Source organism: Panthera pardus, unplaced genomic scaffold, assembly GCF_024362965.1.
Source record: "Panthera pardus isolate Hobbes unplaced genomic scaffold, ASM2436296v1 HiC_scaffold_16, whole genome shotgun sequence".
NCBI lineage: Eukaryota > Metazoa > Chordata > Mammalia > Carnivora > Felidae > Panthera > Panthera pardus.
In genome coordinates, this window is record NW_026526721.1 from 151,449,843 (window position 1) to 151,468,360 (window position 18,518).

Genomic DNA, 18,518 nt, shown 5'->3' on the forward strand with positions numbered 1-18,518 from the left:
TTCTGCTCACCGGAGAATGTCCCTTCTCTACAGGCTTTTGGAGCCACTCCAGAGCGGGCTGTGCTGCAACGCTTCTGGCTGCTTCTGTAAGAAGCCCGCACTTTCCTTTCCTCCACTAACTGACCTTTTTTGTTTTTAGAGAGAGAGAGAGAAAGCGAGAGCACGCAAGCTGGGGAAAGGGACAGAGAGAGAGAGAGAGAGAGAGAGAGAATCTTAAGCAGGCTCCCTGCTCAGCTTGGAGCTCGACATGGGGCTCAATCCCATGACTCTGGGATCATGACCTGAGCTGAAATCAAGAGTCAGACGCTCAACCGACTGAGCCACCCAGGCAGCCCTCCTCATGGCCTTATCGTTTTCCACCTGCACTTTATCCCAGGCCACTGCCATGATAATGTGCTTATTTGTGAGGACACTGCCTGTTATGGACTGCCAGGGTCCCATTTCGCCACAACAAGGAGGTTATCCATGCCTTCCTCATATACATGAGCATCTCAGTTCTGGAATCCTATTTTTTTTTCAACAATTCTATACATTACACACTGCTCACCACAGTAAGTAGGGTTACCATCTGTCACCATACAGTATTATTACGGTATTATTGACTGTACTCCCCATGCTGTACTTTTCGTCTCCATGACTTATTTGTTTTATAACTGGAATTTTGTGCCTCTTAATACCTTTAATACCTTAATACCTTTCATCTATTTCATCCGTCCTCCCCACCCACCTCCCCTCTGGCAACCACCAGTTTGTTCTCTGCATTTATGAGCTTGTTTCTGTTTTTTGGTTTGTTTATTATTTGCTTGTTTGTATGTTTTGCTTTTTAAATTCCACATGTAAGTGAAATCTTACCATATTTGTCTTTGTCTGTCTGACTTATCTCACTTAGCGTAGTACCCTCTAGGTCAATCCATGTTGTCACAAATAGTAAGATCTCATTCTTTTTTTTAAGTCTGAGTAATAGTTCATTGTTATATACCACATGTTCTTTTTTTAATGTTTATTTATTTTTTATTTATTTAAACATTTATTTATTATTGAGAGACAGAGAGAGACAGATCGTGAGCAGGGGAGGGGCAGAGAGAGAGGGAGACACAGAATCCCAAGCAGGCTCCGGGCTCTGAGCTCGGCACAGAGCCCGACGTGGGGCTCGAAGTCACACAGTGTGAGATTATGACCTGAGCCAAAGTCTGACGCTCAACCGACTGAGCCACCCAGGTGCCCCTATACCAAATGTTCTTTATCCACGGAATCATTTTTCCCCCCATGGAATCTTATTTCAAAACCACTTCTAATACCAATGATTGTACTAGTCAGGTCCCAAAAGGAAGTAAGTGGCACACTCAAAATGGATAACTTGAGGAGAGTTTGATAAAGGAGGTTTTTGCAGAGTCATGGTCAGGGAATAGGGAATCCAAAAAGAATGTGCAGTAGTCCAGGATTGGCAACCTTGGGGAGCAAAACAGCCCTAGGCCATGAAGGAGCAAGGAGACAGGGGACTGCTGGGACCAGAGAAGGTAAGTGAAGGAGAAAGCTACCTGAAAGTAGCTATAGCCTTTGATAGAAAGGAAGTTATCCCTCAGCAAGCTCTCAAGAAGGGAAGCAAGCGAATAAATACCCCGACTTCCATCTCTTCCTACTCTCTGATCTCCTGCTGGTGCCTCCCATTGGCCAACAGAAAACCAGTGGACAAAGGGAGCCTACTGATGTCATCCTTGAAGGTCAATACTCTGAGGCACAGAGCCTGGTGGAGAACAAGGGGAGGAGAAGGGGAGGAGGAGACCTATCTAGCACACAACCCAAACAAGTTAAACAGGGAATTTACTGGTTCCTGCAAAGTCAAGCTGTAAGGCTTGAAGCAAGGGCTCAAATGAAGTCATCAGTGTCTGGTTTTTCCTCCATCCACAGGTTTCATATACAGGCAGGCTCTCCCATCATGCTCCAAAATGGCTCCAGAATGCACAGCCTTTTTCATTCAAACGTAGTGGAGTCTATCAAAGGATTCATTGGGTCTCATTGACTCTCATTGGGTCACATGAAATGCCTGAACCAACCGCAGTGCTTAGCATCAAAGAGAAGTGCTGCTTGGCCTAGATCTCTGGAGCTAGGACTGGGTGAAATCATGGCATGGAACCTGGATGACTAGGGAAAAGTTGATATTGAATAGCCAAAATGCTACATACCCTGTATCTTCTTTTAATGGTTGAAGCAGAACTTTTCCATTTTTTTGTATCTGTGGATCATCTGGAGATCCTGTTAAAAGTGCGGAATCTGATGAAGTAGGTCTGGGGTGGGGCAAATTAATTCCATCTGTTTCTTTTTACTTTTTTAACATGGTTACTAGAGTATTAAAAAATACATGTGTTTCTGTTGGATAGTGCTACCCTAGAAGGAGGTAATGAAGTGGATGAAGGTGTTGATCTTGAAACACATTCATTTTCACTTGTGAATACTCAATCAGAAGAACCAAATATAGCAGAGACCACATGAGACTTACCTCATGGGTCCTTGGACTTGGTCCACCCTCAGGACCTCAGGGTTATGTGGTTGCAGGTTGAATTAATGCATGAGTGCTTAGGATAGAGGACACTGGAACGAGCCTGCTACGGTTTGACCTGAGGAAAGAGGAAATGCTGGGGATCCCAGAGTTGCTCCCCGCAACCAGCAGTCACTTCATTTCCCATTTTTGTTTACGCAGTTGTCTGAATTACAGGAATTACAACTGTGCTTATCAACTTCCCTGATCTGTCCTGCACACATCCACTCAACTGATCTCTGCACTCCCTTTTAGCCCTTTCCTGCCCAGACATATGCTCCCAGCTGCAGTCTGCTTTCTAGGAACTCCCTACTGAACCCAGAATGTCTTGTCCTACCAGTCCACGGGCCCCCAAATGTGTCTCTCACTTTCCCCATCTGTCTAAGTTATTCCCTTACTGCTTGAATCTCTGTCTCCACCAGCTCCACCTTTCAAAGCCCACGTCAAGGTTATCTGCCTCCAGAGAGGCCTTTTCAAGACCTGGCCCACAGAAGCCTGCCTTCAGAACTTGTAGCACATGCTGTCTTTGGCCAGCGTATCTGCCAGGGAGGGCTGTGTTGTCTAACTCTTAAGTTATTAGGGTTTTCCTGCATTTGTGCCTTGATTCTTTGGGCTGTAAGTTCCTTGAGGACAGAGCCCTGTTTAGTTTATATTTGAATTCCCCTTTTGACCAGGGCCTGTATAATAAATAGATCCTCAAAAAATATAATTTGGCTCATTTTCCCAATACAAAACAAAATGCTAGTTGAAAATACATAGACTTTTATATGAAATATATGCATAAACATATATTTTCAGTGATCATTTTTATAATGGAGAGTATTCTTTTTTAAAAACAAGATAGTAGATAAAGGCTGCGAGGATGTGGAGAAAAGGGACCCCTTGTGCACTGTTGGTGAGAGTGCAGAGTGCAAATTTCCAATAAGCCAGTTGGAAAGCAATTCCACTTCTGGGTATATATCCAAAGGAAATGAAAACACTGTGTCAAAGAGATATCTGCACCTTCATGTTCATAGCATTATTTATAATGACCAAGGCATAGAAACAACCTAGGTGCCCACTGTTGTGTGAATGGATAAAGAAGTTGTGGTATCTATATACACAATGAAACATTTAGCAATAAATCCTGCCATTTGAGACGACATGGATGATCCTAGAGGGTACTATGCTAAATGAAAATAAATAAGGCAGAGAAAGACAAATACTGCATGATCTCACATATGGAATCAAAACAAAGAACCAAGCTCATAGAGATCAGATTTGTGGCAACCACAGGTGGGAGGTGGGGAGGGGGAGGGTTGAACTGGATGAAGGTGGTCAAAAGGTAGAGACTTCCAGTTATAAAATAAATAAGCACGGGGGATATAATGTATAACTCAATGACTATGGTTAACACTGCTGTATAGTATATTGAAGCTTGTTAAAAAGAGTGGATTTTAAGAGCTCTCTTCATAAGTAAAAAGGTCTTTTTTAAAATCTATATGGGATGATGAATGTTAACTTACTGTGGTAATCATTTGCATTGTATGTAAGGAAAGTCATTATGCTGTATACCTTAAACTTACATAGTGTTGTATGTGAATTACATTTCAGTGAGACTGGGGGAATAAGCAAGATGGAAAATTAACTTTAATCATTGCATAAACGTTTTTTTACTTCATTTTTATGTTAATTTTTTTCATTGCTTAACTTATTTTGAGAGAGAGAGAGCACATGTGCACACACATGCACAGGGAGCAGCAGAAAGAGGGGGAGAGGGAGAATCCCAAGCAGGCTCTGTGCTGTCAGCGTGGAGCCCAACTTGAGGCTCCATCTCATGAACTGTGAAATCATGACCTGAGCCAAAATCAAGAGTCAGATGCTTAACTGACTTGAGCCACCCAGGTGCCCCAATTTTTTATGTTAAATTTTTAAAAAACTGTTTTATCTTGGGATAATTATAGATTCACAGGAAGTTGTAAGAGTAGTACAGAGTGTTTTTTGGGCCTTCTCTACAATTTCCCCCAATGGATATATCTTAGGGAATTGAGATACAATATCAAACCAAGAACTTGACATTGGTACAACTTGTGTGTGTAGTTCTTTGCCACTTTATCACATGTATAGATCTGTGTAAACACCACTGCAATCAGGATACAAAACTTTTACCTTTAAGATCTCCCTTGGCTCCCTCTTTATAGACTACCCATTCCCCTTCCACCAGCAGCCCTAACACCGGACTAATCTAATCTATTCTCCATTGGTCATTGTAAGTAGACGTTCGTTTTGACTTATTTTTTATGTATGGAGAGTGTTTCTTTGTGTAGATATTTAGTAGGTACTCGGTATAATATTGTATGTACATAATTTATCTCAGTTCTCCTTGTGTTCACATTACCAGTTTCAGTGAGGTGTCAAAACTTTCTTCCCTTCAGGTCCCTTTACCTGCCCCTGTTTGTAATCGTCTTAAATATTTCCTCTGCATTAACTGAGAACCATATCAGACAATGCATGAGTGTGTGGGAGAGGGAACCCTAGACTGGGCCAGGTGGGCTTTGTTCTTCTGAGGAAAGAGGAAATTGTAGGGGTCACAGAATCCCTCCTCCTGGCCAGCAGTCACTCCATTTCTCCTTTCCATTGTGCAGTTGCTTGAAGGAGAAATTATCACCATACTTATCAACTCCCCTAATTTATCTGGCACACAACCACTAAACTATCAGATGCCACTCAAGAGGAGAAGGAAAACATTTTTATTGACTTGTTTTTGCATTTTAGTTCTTTCTTCCTGATGTCCCAAGATTCTTTTCCTAATCATTTATTTTCTCTTTCAAAAACTTCCCGTAGCTATTTTTTGAGGTTAGGTCTGCTGTTGACAAATTCTCATCATTTTTCTTTGTCTGAGAATGTCTTCATTTCTTCTTCCTCCCTGATTTTCACTGGATAGAGGATTTTGCATTGACAATTCTTTTCTTTCAGCACTTGAAAATGTGGTGCCACTTTCTTCTGACCTCTGAGGCTTCCAGTGAGAAAGCTGGTGTCATTCAAGTTGTTTTTCTCCTTATAGGGAAGGTGTCATTTCTCTCTGGCCACTTTCAAGATTTTGTCTTTGTCTTTAGTTTTCAGCAGTTTGAGTATGATGTATCTCGGCAAGGATATCTTTGGGTTATCTTGTTTGGGATTTGATCAGCTTCTTGAATCTATAGGTTCAGGTTTTTGCCATATTTGGAAAATATCCAGCCATATTTATTTGAATACTTTTAAAGTTCCATCTTCTTGGGCCACCTGGGTGGCTCAGTCGGTTAAGCGTCCAACTTTGGCTCAGGTCATGATCTCACGATTTGTGGGTGTGAGCCCTGCATCAGGCTCTGTGCTGACAGCTCAGACCCTGGAGCCTGCTTCCAATTCTGTCTCCCTCTCTCTCTGCCCCTCCCCCACTCGCACTCTGTTTCTCTGTCTCTCAAAAATAAATAAACATTAAAGCTCTACCTTCTTTCTCCTCTACTTTTAGGATCCCAGTGACACAAATATTAGATGTTTTCTTAAAGTCCCGCAAATTCCTGAGGTTCTATTAATTTTTTTCAATCTATTCTCTGTCGTTCATATTGGGTGATTTCTATTATTCTGTCTTCAAGTTCATTGATTCTTTCCTTCATCCTTTCCATTTTACTATAGAACTAATCCAGTGAGCTTTTTACTTCAGTTACTTTTTTTCAGTTCTAAAATTCCAGTTGGGTTCTTCTTCATTTCTTTTATTTCTTTGCCAAAACTGTTTGTTTGTTTGTTTGTTTATTTGAAGTGTGTTTGTAATTGATCACTGAAACATTTTTATACTGGCTGCTTTAAAATCCTTGTCACGTAAGGGCCCCTGGGTGGCTCAGTTGGTTAAGCATCTGACTTTAGCTCAGGTTAGGATCTCATGGTTCGTGAGCTTGAGTCCCTCACTGGGCTCTGTGCTGACAGGTCAGAGCCTGGAGACTGCTTTGGCTTCTGTGTCTCCCTCTCTCTGCCCCTCCCCTGCTTGTGTGTATTCTCTCTCTCTCTCTCTCTCTCTCTCTCTCTCTCTCTCTCTCTCTCTCATAATAAATGAGTAAACCTTATTATTAAAAAAAATAAAATCCTTGTCAGGTAATTTCAACATCTGTATCATGTTGGTGTTAGTATCAGTTGGGCCGTCTTTTCTTGCTCAAGTTGAGATTTTCCTGGTTCTTGTATGAGGAATGATTTTCAGTCCCAGACAGTTTGAATATTATGAGACTCTGGACCTTATTTAAACCTCCTGTTGTAGAAGGCCTTCTCTGGGGCACCTGGCTGGCTCAGTTAGTAGAGCATGTGACTCTTGATCTCAAGGTTTGAGCTCAAGCCCCACACTGAACATGGAGCCTACTATTTAAAAAAAAAAAAAAAAAAAGGTCTTCTCCATGCCGTCAGATGGAGGTTGAAGTTCAGGTTTCCTACTCAGCCTCTGTTGACATCCTGAGAAGTGGGAATTGGTGAGGGGTACCCAGTTACTGCTGGGCCAGGATGGGAATTCAGACTGCCCACGGAGCCTCTGCTAATACCACCCTGGCTAGAGGGGGAAGGATGCCTCCATACTGCTCCCCTTGTGGCCTCCACACACATGGAGGAGGGGCACATTGCTGCCGGCCGTGGTGAAAATCTGACTCTCGCTGGCCTCTTCTGACACTGCCCTGCGTGGAAGTCGAGGGTCCCCATTTGGCTTGGCGGGGAGGGTATAGGTGGTAGTGTAGCTTTTTGTACAGTTTTTGTGGCTGGAGTAGAGTGATTATTTTCTAAAAGTTTTCTTTCCTGCTACGCTGCCCCTTGCTAGTCCTTTGGCTAGAAAGAGCAAGCCCTTTTTTCTTTCCCTTTCTTTCTTTCTTTCTTTCTTTCTTTCTTTCTTTCTTTCTTTCTTTCTTTCTTCCCTTTTTTTTTTTTTTTTTTTTTTGTCAGTACCAATTAGTTTCTGGGTTGCTGGCTTCTCCAATACTCACTCTGAAATACAAAATACAAAGAGAAAACCCTGGGAATCACCACCATGTCATTCTGTGGGTCCCAGGGTACCTTAGCCTGTCTGCCTTCTTTACACCTTTCAAAGTCTCCTTATGTTTGTTTTATATGTTAAGTCCGAGGGTTTTTTTTTTTTTTTTAAACTGTACTTAACAGAGGGAATAGGGAGATGTGTGTTTACTCCATATTTTCCCAGAACCAGAAGTCCCCAGGGCCTTTTAGACCATTTATTCTGCATGATCTGGCATACAGCAGCCAGTGGGGACAAAGTGCCCCTGAATTGATGGTGAGTTCACCCACCCACCTACCAGCACAATGGCCCAATGTGTTTTGCTCTGTGAGTCTGAGTTCACCTTCTAGAATTTGAAATTATCCCAGCCTGGTTTGAACAGGCATTCTCCAGTTTTCCACCCCTTGCCACTTCCCAGCCCCATAACCCAGAATTTTCTGCCAACCAGAGGCCCCAAAGAGGCTGTTCCCTCATTGTTGAAGGAAGAAGTGTGTTCATGTCTTCCTGGCTTGGCTGAAGAGCCAGGGGCCCCCCTTGCCATGAAGCAGTCTTTCGGCATGGCTACTAAGGAGCCCTGACTCTTCTCTCCTTGTTCAGGGTCAGTGGCACTGGCCCTTCTGACTCAAATGCCATGCTGTTCATGAAAGTCCTTTTTAGGGGCACCTGGGTGGCTCCGTCAGTTGAGCATCTGACTTCGGCTCAGCTCATGATCTCACGGTTCGTGGGTTTGAGCCCCGCATCGGGCTCTGTGCTGACAGCTCAGAGCCTGGAGCCTGCTTCAGATTCTGTGTCTCCCTCTTTCTCTGCCCCTCCCCTGCTTGCTCTCTGTCTCTCTCTCTCTCTAAAAATAATAAACATTAAAAAATAAAAATGAAAAAAAAGAAAGTCCCTTTTAAAATAAAGTTAAAGTATTTTGAGTGAAAATATTCTTGGTGTACTTTTTTTAAGCCTCAAAATGAGTAATTTTTTTAAAAAAAATCAATTGTCAGAGATGAGATTTTCAGATGTCTAAAAATAAATGATCAAACTTCCTTTCTACTTCCCCAACCAGATGAGAAAAGATTATTTTTTTGTTTCAGTCATTCCTAATTAATGATTTTAAAATACCTACCTTAGGGAGATGCAGAGAGATCTATCCAAGTGGAGTAGTAATACTGCTTGTACTTTTAAGCTCAACACAGTTTCTAATTATCAAAAATTTTAAACACACAAGAATAAGGAGAAAAAATGAACTAATTTAATAACTATTGTGTGGTCACATTTATTTTATATATACTTTGCTACTTTTTTCAATTTACTTATTATTAAATAATAATTTAAATAATTATGTGAGAGAGAGAGAGAGAGAGGGAGAGCGTGCTCATGAGTGTTTGGAAGTGCAGAGAGAGAGAGAGGAACAGAGTATCCAAAGCCGGCTCTGTGCTGACAATAGAGAGCTCGATGCGGGGCTTGAATTCACGAACCGCGAGATCACGACCTGGGCCAAAGTTGGACACTTGACCAACTGAGCCACCCGGGCGCCCCTACTTAACTATTTACAAACAAATCCCAAACATCATTTATTTCATGCCAATATACTTCCGATTTGGACTCTAACAAATTTGGACATTTTCTTATGTAACCGTAATGCTATTATCACATCTTAAAAAAATAGTGATCGTTTTTTGGCATCATCTAATACCCAGATTTCCCCAATTGTCCCAAGACAATGTCTTTGTTTTTAGTGGTAAAACACACATGACATAAGATGTACCACCTTAACCATTTTTATTTATTTTTTAAATGTTTATTTATTTTGAGAGAGAGCGAGCGAGCAGGGGAGGGGCAGAGAGCAAGGGAGAGAATCCCAAGCGGGATCCTCGCTGTCAGCACAGAGCCCGACGCGGGGCTAGATCTCAGGAACCGTGACATCATGACCTGAGCTGAAATCAAGAGTCATAAGCTTAAACGACTGAGCCATCCACTTAACCATTTTTATACAGTTCAATACTGTTAAGTACATTCGCATTGTCATACAGTCGAGCTCCAGAAACATTTTTCCTTGTGCAAAACTGAAACCTTGTACTCGCCCATCAAGCAACTCTCCGTTCTCTCCTCCCCTCAGACCCTGGAAACCACCATTCTGTTTTCTATCTCTCTAAATTTGGCCATTTAGATACCTTGTGTAAATGGATTATACACTATTTGTCTTTTTTGCAACTGGCTTATTTCACTTAGCATAGTTGCAGCATGTTAGAATTTCGTTCCTTTTGAAGGATGAGTAGTATCTCCATTTTATATGTATTCTACGTCCTGCTTGTCCCTTCATCCGTCAAGGGATATTTGAGTCGCTTACCTGTTTGGGCTATTGGGAATAACACTGCTGTGCCTATGGGGTCTCTTCAAGACCCTGCTTTCAATTATTTTGGGTATATACTCAGAAGTGGAGCTGCTAGATCACAGGGCATATTGGTGTTTAAGTTTCTGAGAAATTGCCGTACCATTTCCCACAGCAACTGCACCATGTTACGTTCCCACCAACAGTGCACAGCGTTCCAAGTCTGCCACATCTTTGCTGACACTTGTTATTTTCTGGAATTGTTTTATTGATAGTGGCATCATAATGGGTGTGATACGGTACCTTGTTGTGGTTTTGAGTTGTATTTCCCTAATGAGTAGCGACGTTGAACATTTCTTCACGTATTTTATCAATCATTTGTATATTTCCTTTGGAAGAATGTCCGTTCAAGTCCCTTGCCCGTTTTTAAAATTGTGTTATATTTCTTTTTTGTTGGGTTGTAGAAGTTCTGGATATTATTATTTTTTTATATTAAATATAATTTATTGTCAAATTCGTTTCCATACAACACCCAGCGCTCATCCCAACAGGTGCCCTCCTCAATGCCCATCATCCACTTTCCCCTCCCCCCCCACCCCCCATCAACCCTCAGTTTGTTCTCAGTATTTAAGAGTCTCTTATGGTTTGCCTTCCTCCGTCTCTGTAACTTTTTTTCCTCCCCTTCCCCTCCCCCGTGGTCTTCTGTTAAGTTTCTCATGATCCACATATGAGTGAAAACATATGGTATCTTTCTCTGCCTGACTCATTTCATATTTCACTTAGCATAATACCCTCCAGTTCCATCCACGTTGCTGAAATTGGCAGATTTCATTCCTTCTCATTGTCAAGTAGTATTCCATTGTATATATAAACCACATCTTCTTTATCCATTCATCAGTTGATGGACATTTAGGCTCTTTCCATCATTTGGCTATTGTTGAAAGTGCTGCCATAAACATTGGGGTCCAAGTGCCCCTATGCCTCAGCACTCCTGTATCCCTTGGGTAAATTCCTAGCAGTGCTATTGCTGGGTCATAGGGTAGATCTATTTTTAATTTTTTGAGGAACCTCCACACTGTTTTCCAGAGCGGCTGCACCAGTTTGCGTTCCCACCGACAGTGCAAGAGGGTTCCCGTTTCTCCGACCCTCTCTAGCATCTGTAGTCTCCTGATTTGTTCATTTTAGCCACTCTGACTGGCGTGAGGTGGTATCTGAGTGTGGTTTTGATTTGTATTTCCCTGATGAGGAGTGACGTTGAGCATCTTTTCATGTGTCTGTTGGCCATCTGGATGTCTTCTTTAAAAAAGTGTCTACTCATGTCTTCTGCCCATTTCTCCCCTGGATTATTTGTTTTTCAGGTGTGGAGTTTGGTGAGTTCTTTATAGATTTTGGATACTAGCCCTTTATCTGATATGTCATTTGCAAATATCTTTTCCCGTTCCATCGGTTGCCCTTTAGTTTTGATTGTTTCCTTTGCAGTGCAGAAGATTTTTATCTTGATGAGGTCCCAATAGTTCACTTTTGCTTTTAATTCCCTTGCCTTTGGAGATGTGTCGAGTAAGAAATTGCTGCGGCTGAGGTCAAAGAGGTTTTTTCCTGCTGGATATTAACTTCTATCAGTTTATGACCCAAGAATGTCTTGTTACACATGACCTGTTTGAACCAGGATCCAGCATAGTCACATAGTATTATATATATCTTATTGTCTAATCTGGCAGAAACCCCTCTCCCTGTTGTTTTTCCCCTGTCATTGCTTGTGGCAGAATTCAGGTTCATAGTCGTGTAGTCTTATAGTTTTGTATTTTAACTTTGCTGCTGCCCTCCAGAATTTTCTGCTTTTGCCTTTCATAACATTTCAGCCGTGAATTTTCCCTATTGAAAAATGAGGGGTGGGATGCCTGGGTGGCTCAGTCAGTTAAGTGTCTGTCTTTGACTCAGATCATGATCTCACGGTGTGTGAGTTCAAGCCCCGTGTCGGGCTCTTTGCTGTTCAGCACAGAGCCCACTTCAGATCCTCTGTCTCCCTCTCTCTCTCTGTCTCTTCCTTGCTCTCTGTCTCTCTCTCAAAAATAACCATATTTATAAATAAATGTTACAAATATTTATTTTTGAGAGACAGAGCATGAGTCTGGATGGGGCAGAGAGAGAGAGAGAGGGAGACACAGAATCCAAAGCAGACTCTAGGCTCTGAGCCTGACACAGGGCTCCAACTCATGAATCTCGAGATCATGACCTAAGCCGAAGTTGGACCCTTAACTGACTGAGCCACCCAGGAGCCCCTACAAAAAATTTTTTTAAAGAAAAATGAGGATTTCTCTATCAAAGGTTCCTAGAGGACTAAGCCCAAAATGAGAAGAGGAAGCCTTCTTGGCGTCTGGGAACCCACCGGTGGGGGACTGGGCATTGGTGGAGAGAACGTGCGAGAGGTGTAAGGATCAGGTGGGAGTGAAGTGAGCACATTCAGGTCACCAGCCTGCCTGAGAGAATGCAGACTTTTCCCGTGACGTGACTGGTGTTACCCCGAGACCCCCGCAACCTCATGACCAGGAGCCGATCCAAAGGCTATTCCCCAGCCATAGGTAGCACGGGGCAGATCCTAGGGGCTCTTCCAGGACCACCCTGTGGGTCTGCCCCCTGGGGGACCCTGGAGAGGAAGGTCCCATCTCAGGGCTGCCTTGAGTACACGGGGCCTTTCTAGGAGTCCCTGAAGGCACAGGGGCAAGGCCGGGGAGCCTCCAGTATCCGGGAGGCTCAGGAACCGGGACACGGCAACAGGGAGACCATTGAGAGAAAAGCTATGGTCACTGATGATGTCGGGGCACTCTAAAAGATCACTAGAGTTATCTCTCGGATTAGAATGATCAGTGATTTTTAAAAATAATATATTTTCCAGGGGCGCCTGGTTGGCTCAATCGGTTAAGTGTCCGACTTCGGCTCAGGTCGTGATCTCATGGTTTGTGGGTTCGAGCCCGCGTCGGATTCTGTGCTGACAGCTCAAGCCTGGAGCCTGCTTCGGATTCTGTGTCTCCCTCTCTCTCTGGCCCTCCCCTGCTTGTGCTCTTTGTCTCTAAAATAAATAAACATTAAAAAAAATTTTTTTTAAATATATTTTCCAAACTTTCTTGAGTGAACAGTAAAAAAGTGACATTCTATTTAAAAATAGATCAGAAGCAGGGCATCTGGCCAGCTCATGCAACTCTTGATCGCGGTCAGGGTTGTAAGTTCAAGTCCCGCATTGGGTAGAGAGGTTACTTAAAAATAAAATCTTTAAAAAAATAATAATAAAAGTAAAAATAGATCAAAACCTTCAGGATTAACACAAATATGCTTAAGGACCATTACTGATAACTGAGTTCTCCAGAGATCTGTGGGCTGGAGTGGAAGTACTCCAGACCCTCTTGGAGCCTAGAAGAGCCAGGCCAGGACCTAAAAGTGTGGCACAATCCAGGGAGAACCACGCTTGGTGAAGGCGAGCAGTGCCCCTGGTGTCTGGAACTGAGGCCACAGCCCCGGTGAGGCCTGGGACGTGTGAGCAGGGGCCCAGTCTTCGAGAAGCCCCTGCCAAACAAACCCACTGGAACCTACCCAGTGGGCCCATTTCTCTTGCCCAGGAGAGCTTTATCCCCGGTAAACTGCTTCCAATCTCCCAGACACAAGTGAAACCTGCTATTTTTCCAAAAGTAGAGAACTCTTTATTATAAACCCAGGATACAGAAGGGAAATGACAAACACAGGCATATCTCAGCTCTCTCTGAAATTCTCACAATGCAGACAAAACAGGTACGAAAGATACTTTTTTGAACTTGTTTAAAAAATATTCCCCAACGTCCCCAAGTGAGGATAAGTGCATGGTCAGCTAGGTGCTTCATCAAGATCATGCAGGGAGGGGCCTCCAGTCCCCCCACCAAGACCCTGAGGAAAGGTACCTTGCCCCAGCCTGGCTGGGTGCGGAGCAGGAAAGACACATTTTCTATTCGATTTAGGGTCCTGGGCTTTGCCCTGGGACAGAGACCTGAGACCAAGACATTTTCTCCCCTGAGGAGAGCTCAAAAGTAACTAGCATACAGATGCCGTAGGGAGGGAAGAACACCTATGTCTGCAGCTTACTTGCTATGCGAGTTCAAGCAGCTCTCTCTCTCTCTCTCTCTCTCTCTCTCTCTCTCTCGTTCTGTGCTGCCCTGCAGGCACAGATGCTGGCATATTGGGTTCTTTCCAGAGTCTGGTTTCAATGAAGGGGGTAAAAAGAGAAAAGGAACACACGTGGGCCGCACCTTTGTCCAGGGCTGGGCTCCCTCGACAGTGATTCAAACACAGCTACTACCAGTTCTCCCTACCCTACTTAGTTCTCAGGTGGAGAGACCGAGGCCCAAGACATGTGGACAGGTCAGAGCTGGCTCTGCTGGAGCTCTTCTCAGTCCCAGCTGGCCCTGGATTCCGCTGTCCTGGCTCGATAGCCCAGCACGTGGACACGTTACTGATCCTGTGCAGGACGTACAGTGTGTCTGTGGAGTTGGCATCCCCCGGAACTGAGAAGCAAGTGGGGCACAGGTTACCCCTACGGCAGGAGGAAGCAGGGGCAGAAGCACACACGCCCAGGGGCCCGGGGCAATCTTCAGGGCAGGGACAGGGCCTTGGCAAGGCGGGTCCAGAACCAGGACTTGGTGCAAGGGTTGGTGTAGTCGCAGACAGTGATGAACCGCAGGATGCTGGGGAACTCTTTCTTCATTGCCTTGTACTTGATGGGGATCAGTCGCTTCTGATGGGCACCTGCAAGCCAAGAGGTTCAGAGCTGGCACCAGGCCCTCCCTCCACAGCTAGTGGGATCCGTCCCCAGCCCAGGCGTTAACAACAGGCCTCCCCGCAATCAAGCACCCGTGGCACCCATTCACCCACACAGAGGGCACTCATGTGCACACACACTCAAGTGTGCGGAAACCTACAGGAGTTCCTTGGTGCTGCATCCGTGGCCCTTGATGAGGGACTGATGGCATCCCGGGGCCCCGTCTACCCCCTCCTCTGTGGCAAAGGCAGTGCTGAGCTTACCGGGAGAGAGGCTGAGCGCAAACTTAGTCTGGAAGTCACATTCCTTGCTTTGCAGGTAATCATCAGAGACCACCACCACCATCCGGCGGCACCTAGGGGAGAGCGGGCAGGCTGCAGGCACTGTGCCAACCTGGTTCATCAGGGGATGGCCTCAGGAGGAGTCCACTGTGGTCAGACTAGACAGGGTCCAACTGGGAGAATCTCAGCATCTGGATCCCTTGGGCAGGCCTTTGTGTACCCACCCACTTGACCCCACTGGCCTCTTAGCCAACCTCTTCTCAATGAGCTCACTGGCGATGGACCAGACACAGGTGCCAGGGAGGACATCGCGATCAGACACACACAACTTCAGCCGATAATCTGTCTGTTCCAGCTGCCGGATCATCTCCTGAACAAACTGGATATCGCTGGGGCAGTAGCAGATGAAGGCATCAAAACGCTCCGGCATTTGCCCTGGGTGCAGAGCACAAGGGTGATGTTAAACCTCTGCAAAAGAGGAGCCCGCCAGGAACCCCCAGCCTGGGTGACTTGGTCCTGAACCCTACACCAATCCCAAAATGACACTAAGAGAAAGTGCTCTTCCCAGGAGAGGAAAGGTGAGTGCCTCTCCCCTCCACCTCCCACCCTGGGCCAAGCCCTGGGTTGACCATAAGACAGATACATGAGAGTCTCACACCAACTCAGAGGTAAGATCATTATTCCCATTTCCTAGGTGAGGATGATCTTAACGCAATGTCCTATGGTCCACCTGTCACGCCTGGCCCGGCAGAGCAGTACTGGATCCTTACCCAAGGGGTCATCAAGCGTGGTGATGCCCGCCAGCTCTGATGTCCGTGGGTCACTGCTATCTACAGCAGCCACCTGTAAGGGCTTCTCAGACTCCTCCTGCTGCTGTTTCAGAATATACTTCTGGCAATCCTCCTCTGTGGGGAAGAGACAGGGTGTGGCAGGCTCCCTGGGTTTGTCCCATGCCTCTATCCACAGTCAGGATCCATCCCTGGCCCTACTTCCTTAGCTATGTTGTGCTCCAGGGCTTTCCCAGCGCACTGGTGCCATGCACAGTCCAACAGCTCTGAAAAGTTGAGCTCCCACCTGGCTCTGACCATCCCGAAGGGACGGTGTTCTGGTCGTCTGGGAAGTCATCATGGCCAGGCTTGTGTCCTTCTGTCCCTTTGTCCTGGCCCTCCTTCCTAGGACTCCTGAACCCAAGGTCTGCTTCTTCTAGGATCCACGGCTGATGTGAGCAAGGGACGGGATGTGCAAGAACGGCTCAGGAGATGCAGTGGTGGGTATATAAACGAGGCCCCAACCAGGCAAGATGCAGCCGTCTATATTATGTGGCAGGTAGTGGCAGGAAGGGATGCATTTCCCTGGGACCTGAGGTTTCCGTGACTGTCAGCTTTCAGTCCCTCACCTGTCCCGTTGCTGTACTTGAAGTAGTCCTGACTCCCCCACAGAGGACCCCGATTCTGAGTCCTGGCCCTACAGGAAAACATTTGCCTAAGATGTTTCCCTCTGTTGTCTGCCTCTCCCACCCTTCACCTCCTTTCTCCAGTTCCTGTCATCCCAGTGTTGAAAGAGGGAACTGGTCCCACACGGTGGTACCCCCTCTGCAGGCTGCCTCCAGCCCCCCTCCCCGGCCCCCAGGCAGAAAAAGGGGGCCTCTCCAGGGGAGAATGGATGCTGAGGCTGGTGAAGGTCAGCTCCCTCGTCCCCCCAGGTATGAGGCCGGGAACGCGTGTCCTCACCGATGCTGGGCCCCAGTTCCACCAGCACGTCATCGCGGCCCAGCTTGGTGAGCAGCTCCAGCAGACGGCCCACCGAGGCTCCCGGGCGTCCCTGCCAGTCGTCCAGGAGCTTGCCCATGGGGTCGGCATGCGCCTCCAGCTGCCGGATCTCCAAGTACTCGAAGCCCATCTCCTCAGCCAGCGCCGTCCAGTCGGCCGCCACCTGCGTCCGCACGTTCAGGAACAGCGACAGGCGGCGCCGCACTCGCACGTTGAGGGCAGCTAGAGGCAGGGAGGACGCCGAGGGGATGGGGGACGCGGACCCCGCGCGGGAGCCTCCGGCGGCCATGGCGGGCTACCCCGGAGCCTCAGCGCTGTAGAGTCGCGCAGCCGGTCCGCTCTTCCTCCTTCCTTTACCGCCACCCCCGCCCCCGGCCCCGCCCCGCGGGTTTCTGTTTCCGAGAAGCGCCGCCCTGCCCTTCAATCTGGAGCCCTAGCACTTGTGTGGAGGTGGGGGTGCCCCATCTCTGCTCGCGGGGTCTCGGGCGACGGGGGACACGGGAACCGGGGGACCTGCCTTTTGAGGTGTGGAGGCCCACAGACCTGTCCTCCAGGGTCTAGGGCCGTGGCGGGAGGGCGGGGCGCCCGGGGGCCGGAGGGGGGACACGACCTTCCTTTGGGGGTTGTAGGAAATAGGGGCCTTGCCCTTTGGGATCTGATAGAATCACATCCTTTCCTTTGGGGATCTGCGGGGTTCATATGTTACTGCCCTCGAGGATGGCGGGGAGGGGGCAAAGGAGGAGCCCTTCCCCCCAACCCTGTCTCTGGATCTCCGGGGAATGCACAATCCAGGCCTTGGGATTGTGGGGGAATCTCCAGCTGTACACCCAGAGGTGAGGTGGGAAAGGGTATGCTACCTTCTGGAGCCTGAGGCATGCCACGGTCCTGCCTTTGAAAGGTGGGAAACCGTCCGGGGTTGAGGATAACACCCTGGCCTTTGGTGTCTGGGACAAACGCAGGGCTATTCTCTGGGGTCTAGAGAAACACATTTACCAACGGGAGTCAAGGGGGCACCAGCCTTGCTCTCTAGGGTTCTGGGGGGAGGGAAGTTGGAAAACACAGTCCTGACCTAAGGAACTTTGGTCTTTAATTCAATAGGTATTTATTGATCACCGGCTAAGTGTCAAGCATGTTGCAGGCATCCCGGATACAGGGTGCCTCCCTGCCTTGGTGCAGACCTCAGCCTAGTGCAGGAGGTGGGCATTAATTAAATAAACCCAAATTACTGCAAAATTGGTAAGATAGGTATTCTCTCTAGATTAAGAGCTTGTTACATCTCGGCCACTTTACACAATCTGTTCTCCTGCCGCACCAGACTCCCCAGTTCCCTCAGTGTTCTCGAAAGACTTCCCAGGAGAGCCCAAGCACATCGGGGTAGGGCTCTGGGGCGTCTCGGAATTAAGTCCCCCAGCTTCGGAACTGGGACTCAGGAGACAGTCGAGAAGACCAGGAAGGGGAAAGAATTGAGTCCCCGCCTCCTCCTTCCCAAACCGGAAGCCGTAGGCGGGGTCTTTGGTGGTCCAGTCTTCGGTTTGGTGGCAGGCCGTGGGCAGAGTTTTAGGGGAAGCGAGCCCCGGCAGTGGCGGAGTTTGTTTCAAGGTACCGAACGGGCTCTGGGAGTCTCTCCTCGGGTTTGGCAGTAGGCGGTGCTGCGAGTAGAAAGGTTTCCGGCCCGCAATTCTGGGCGGGGCTTCGGAAGTGTCCACCTCCTGGTTGGCCGCCTTAGGCCACCGCAGGCGGGGCTTTGAGTAGAAAGACTCTCGGCGTAAACCGAGAGCTCCGCTTTAGCTGCTTTGGTTGGAAGCGGGGGCGGGACCTCAGGCACACAGCCCTCTGGTT

At 46.9% G+C, this 18,518-nt stretch overlaps 1 protein-coding gene across 1 annotated transcript; it reads right to left on the reverse strand.

Moving 5' to 3' along the window:
* Window positions 1-13,995: 13,995 nt before the first annotated feature.
* On the reverse strand, window positions 13,996-17,022 carry MYD88 (MYD88 innate immune signal transduction adaptor). The gene is made up of 5 exons (XM_019418711.2): window positions 16,641-17,022; window positions 15,681-15,815; window positions 15,165-15,345; window positions 14,893-14,984; window positions 13,996-14,616 (listed from the first exon to the last, which is right to left on the reverse strand). The coding sequence occupies exons 1-5, from the start codon at window positions 16,966-16,968 to the stop codon at window positions 14,462-14,464; spliced, it is 891 nt and encodes a 296-aa protein (XP_019274256.1). The 5' UTR covers window positions 16,969-17,022; the 3' UTR covers window positions 13,996-14,461.
* Window positions 17,023-18,518: the final 1,496 nt, after the last annotated feature.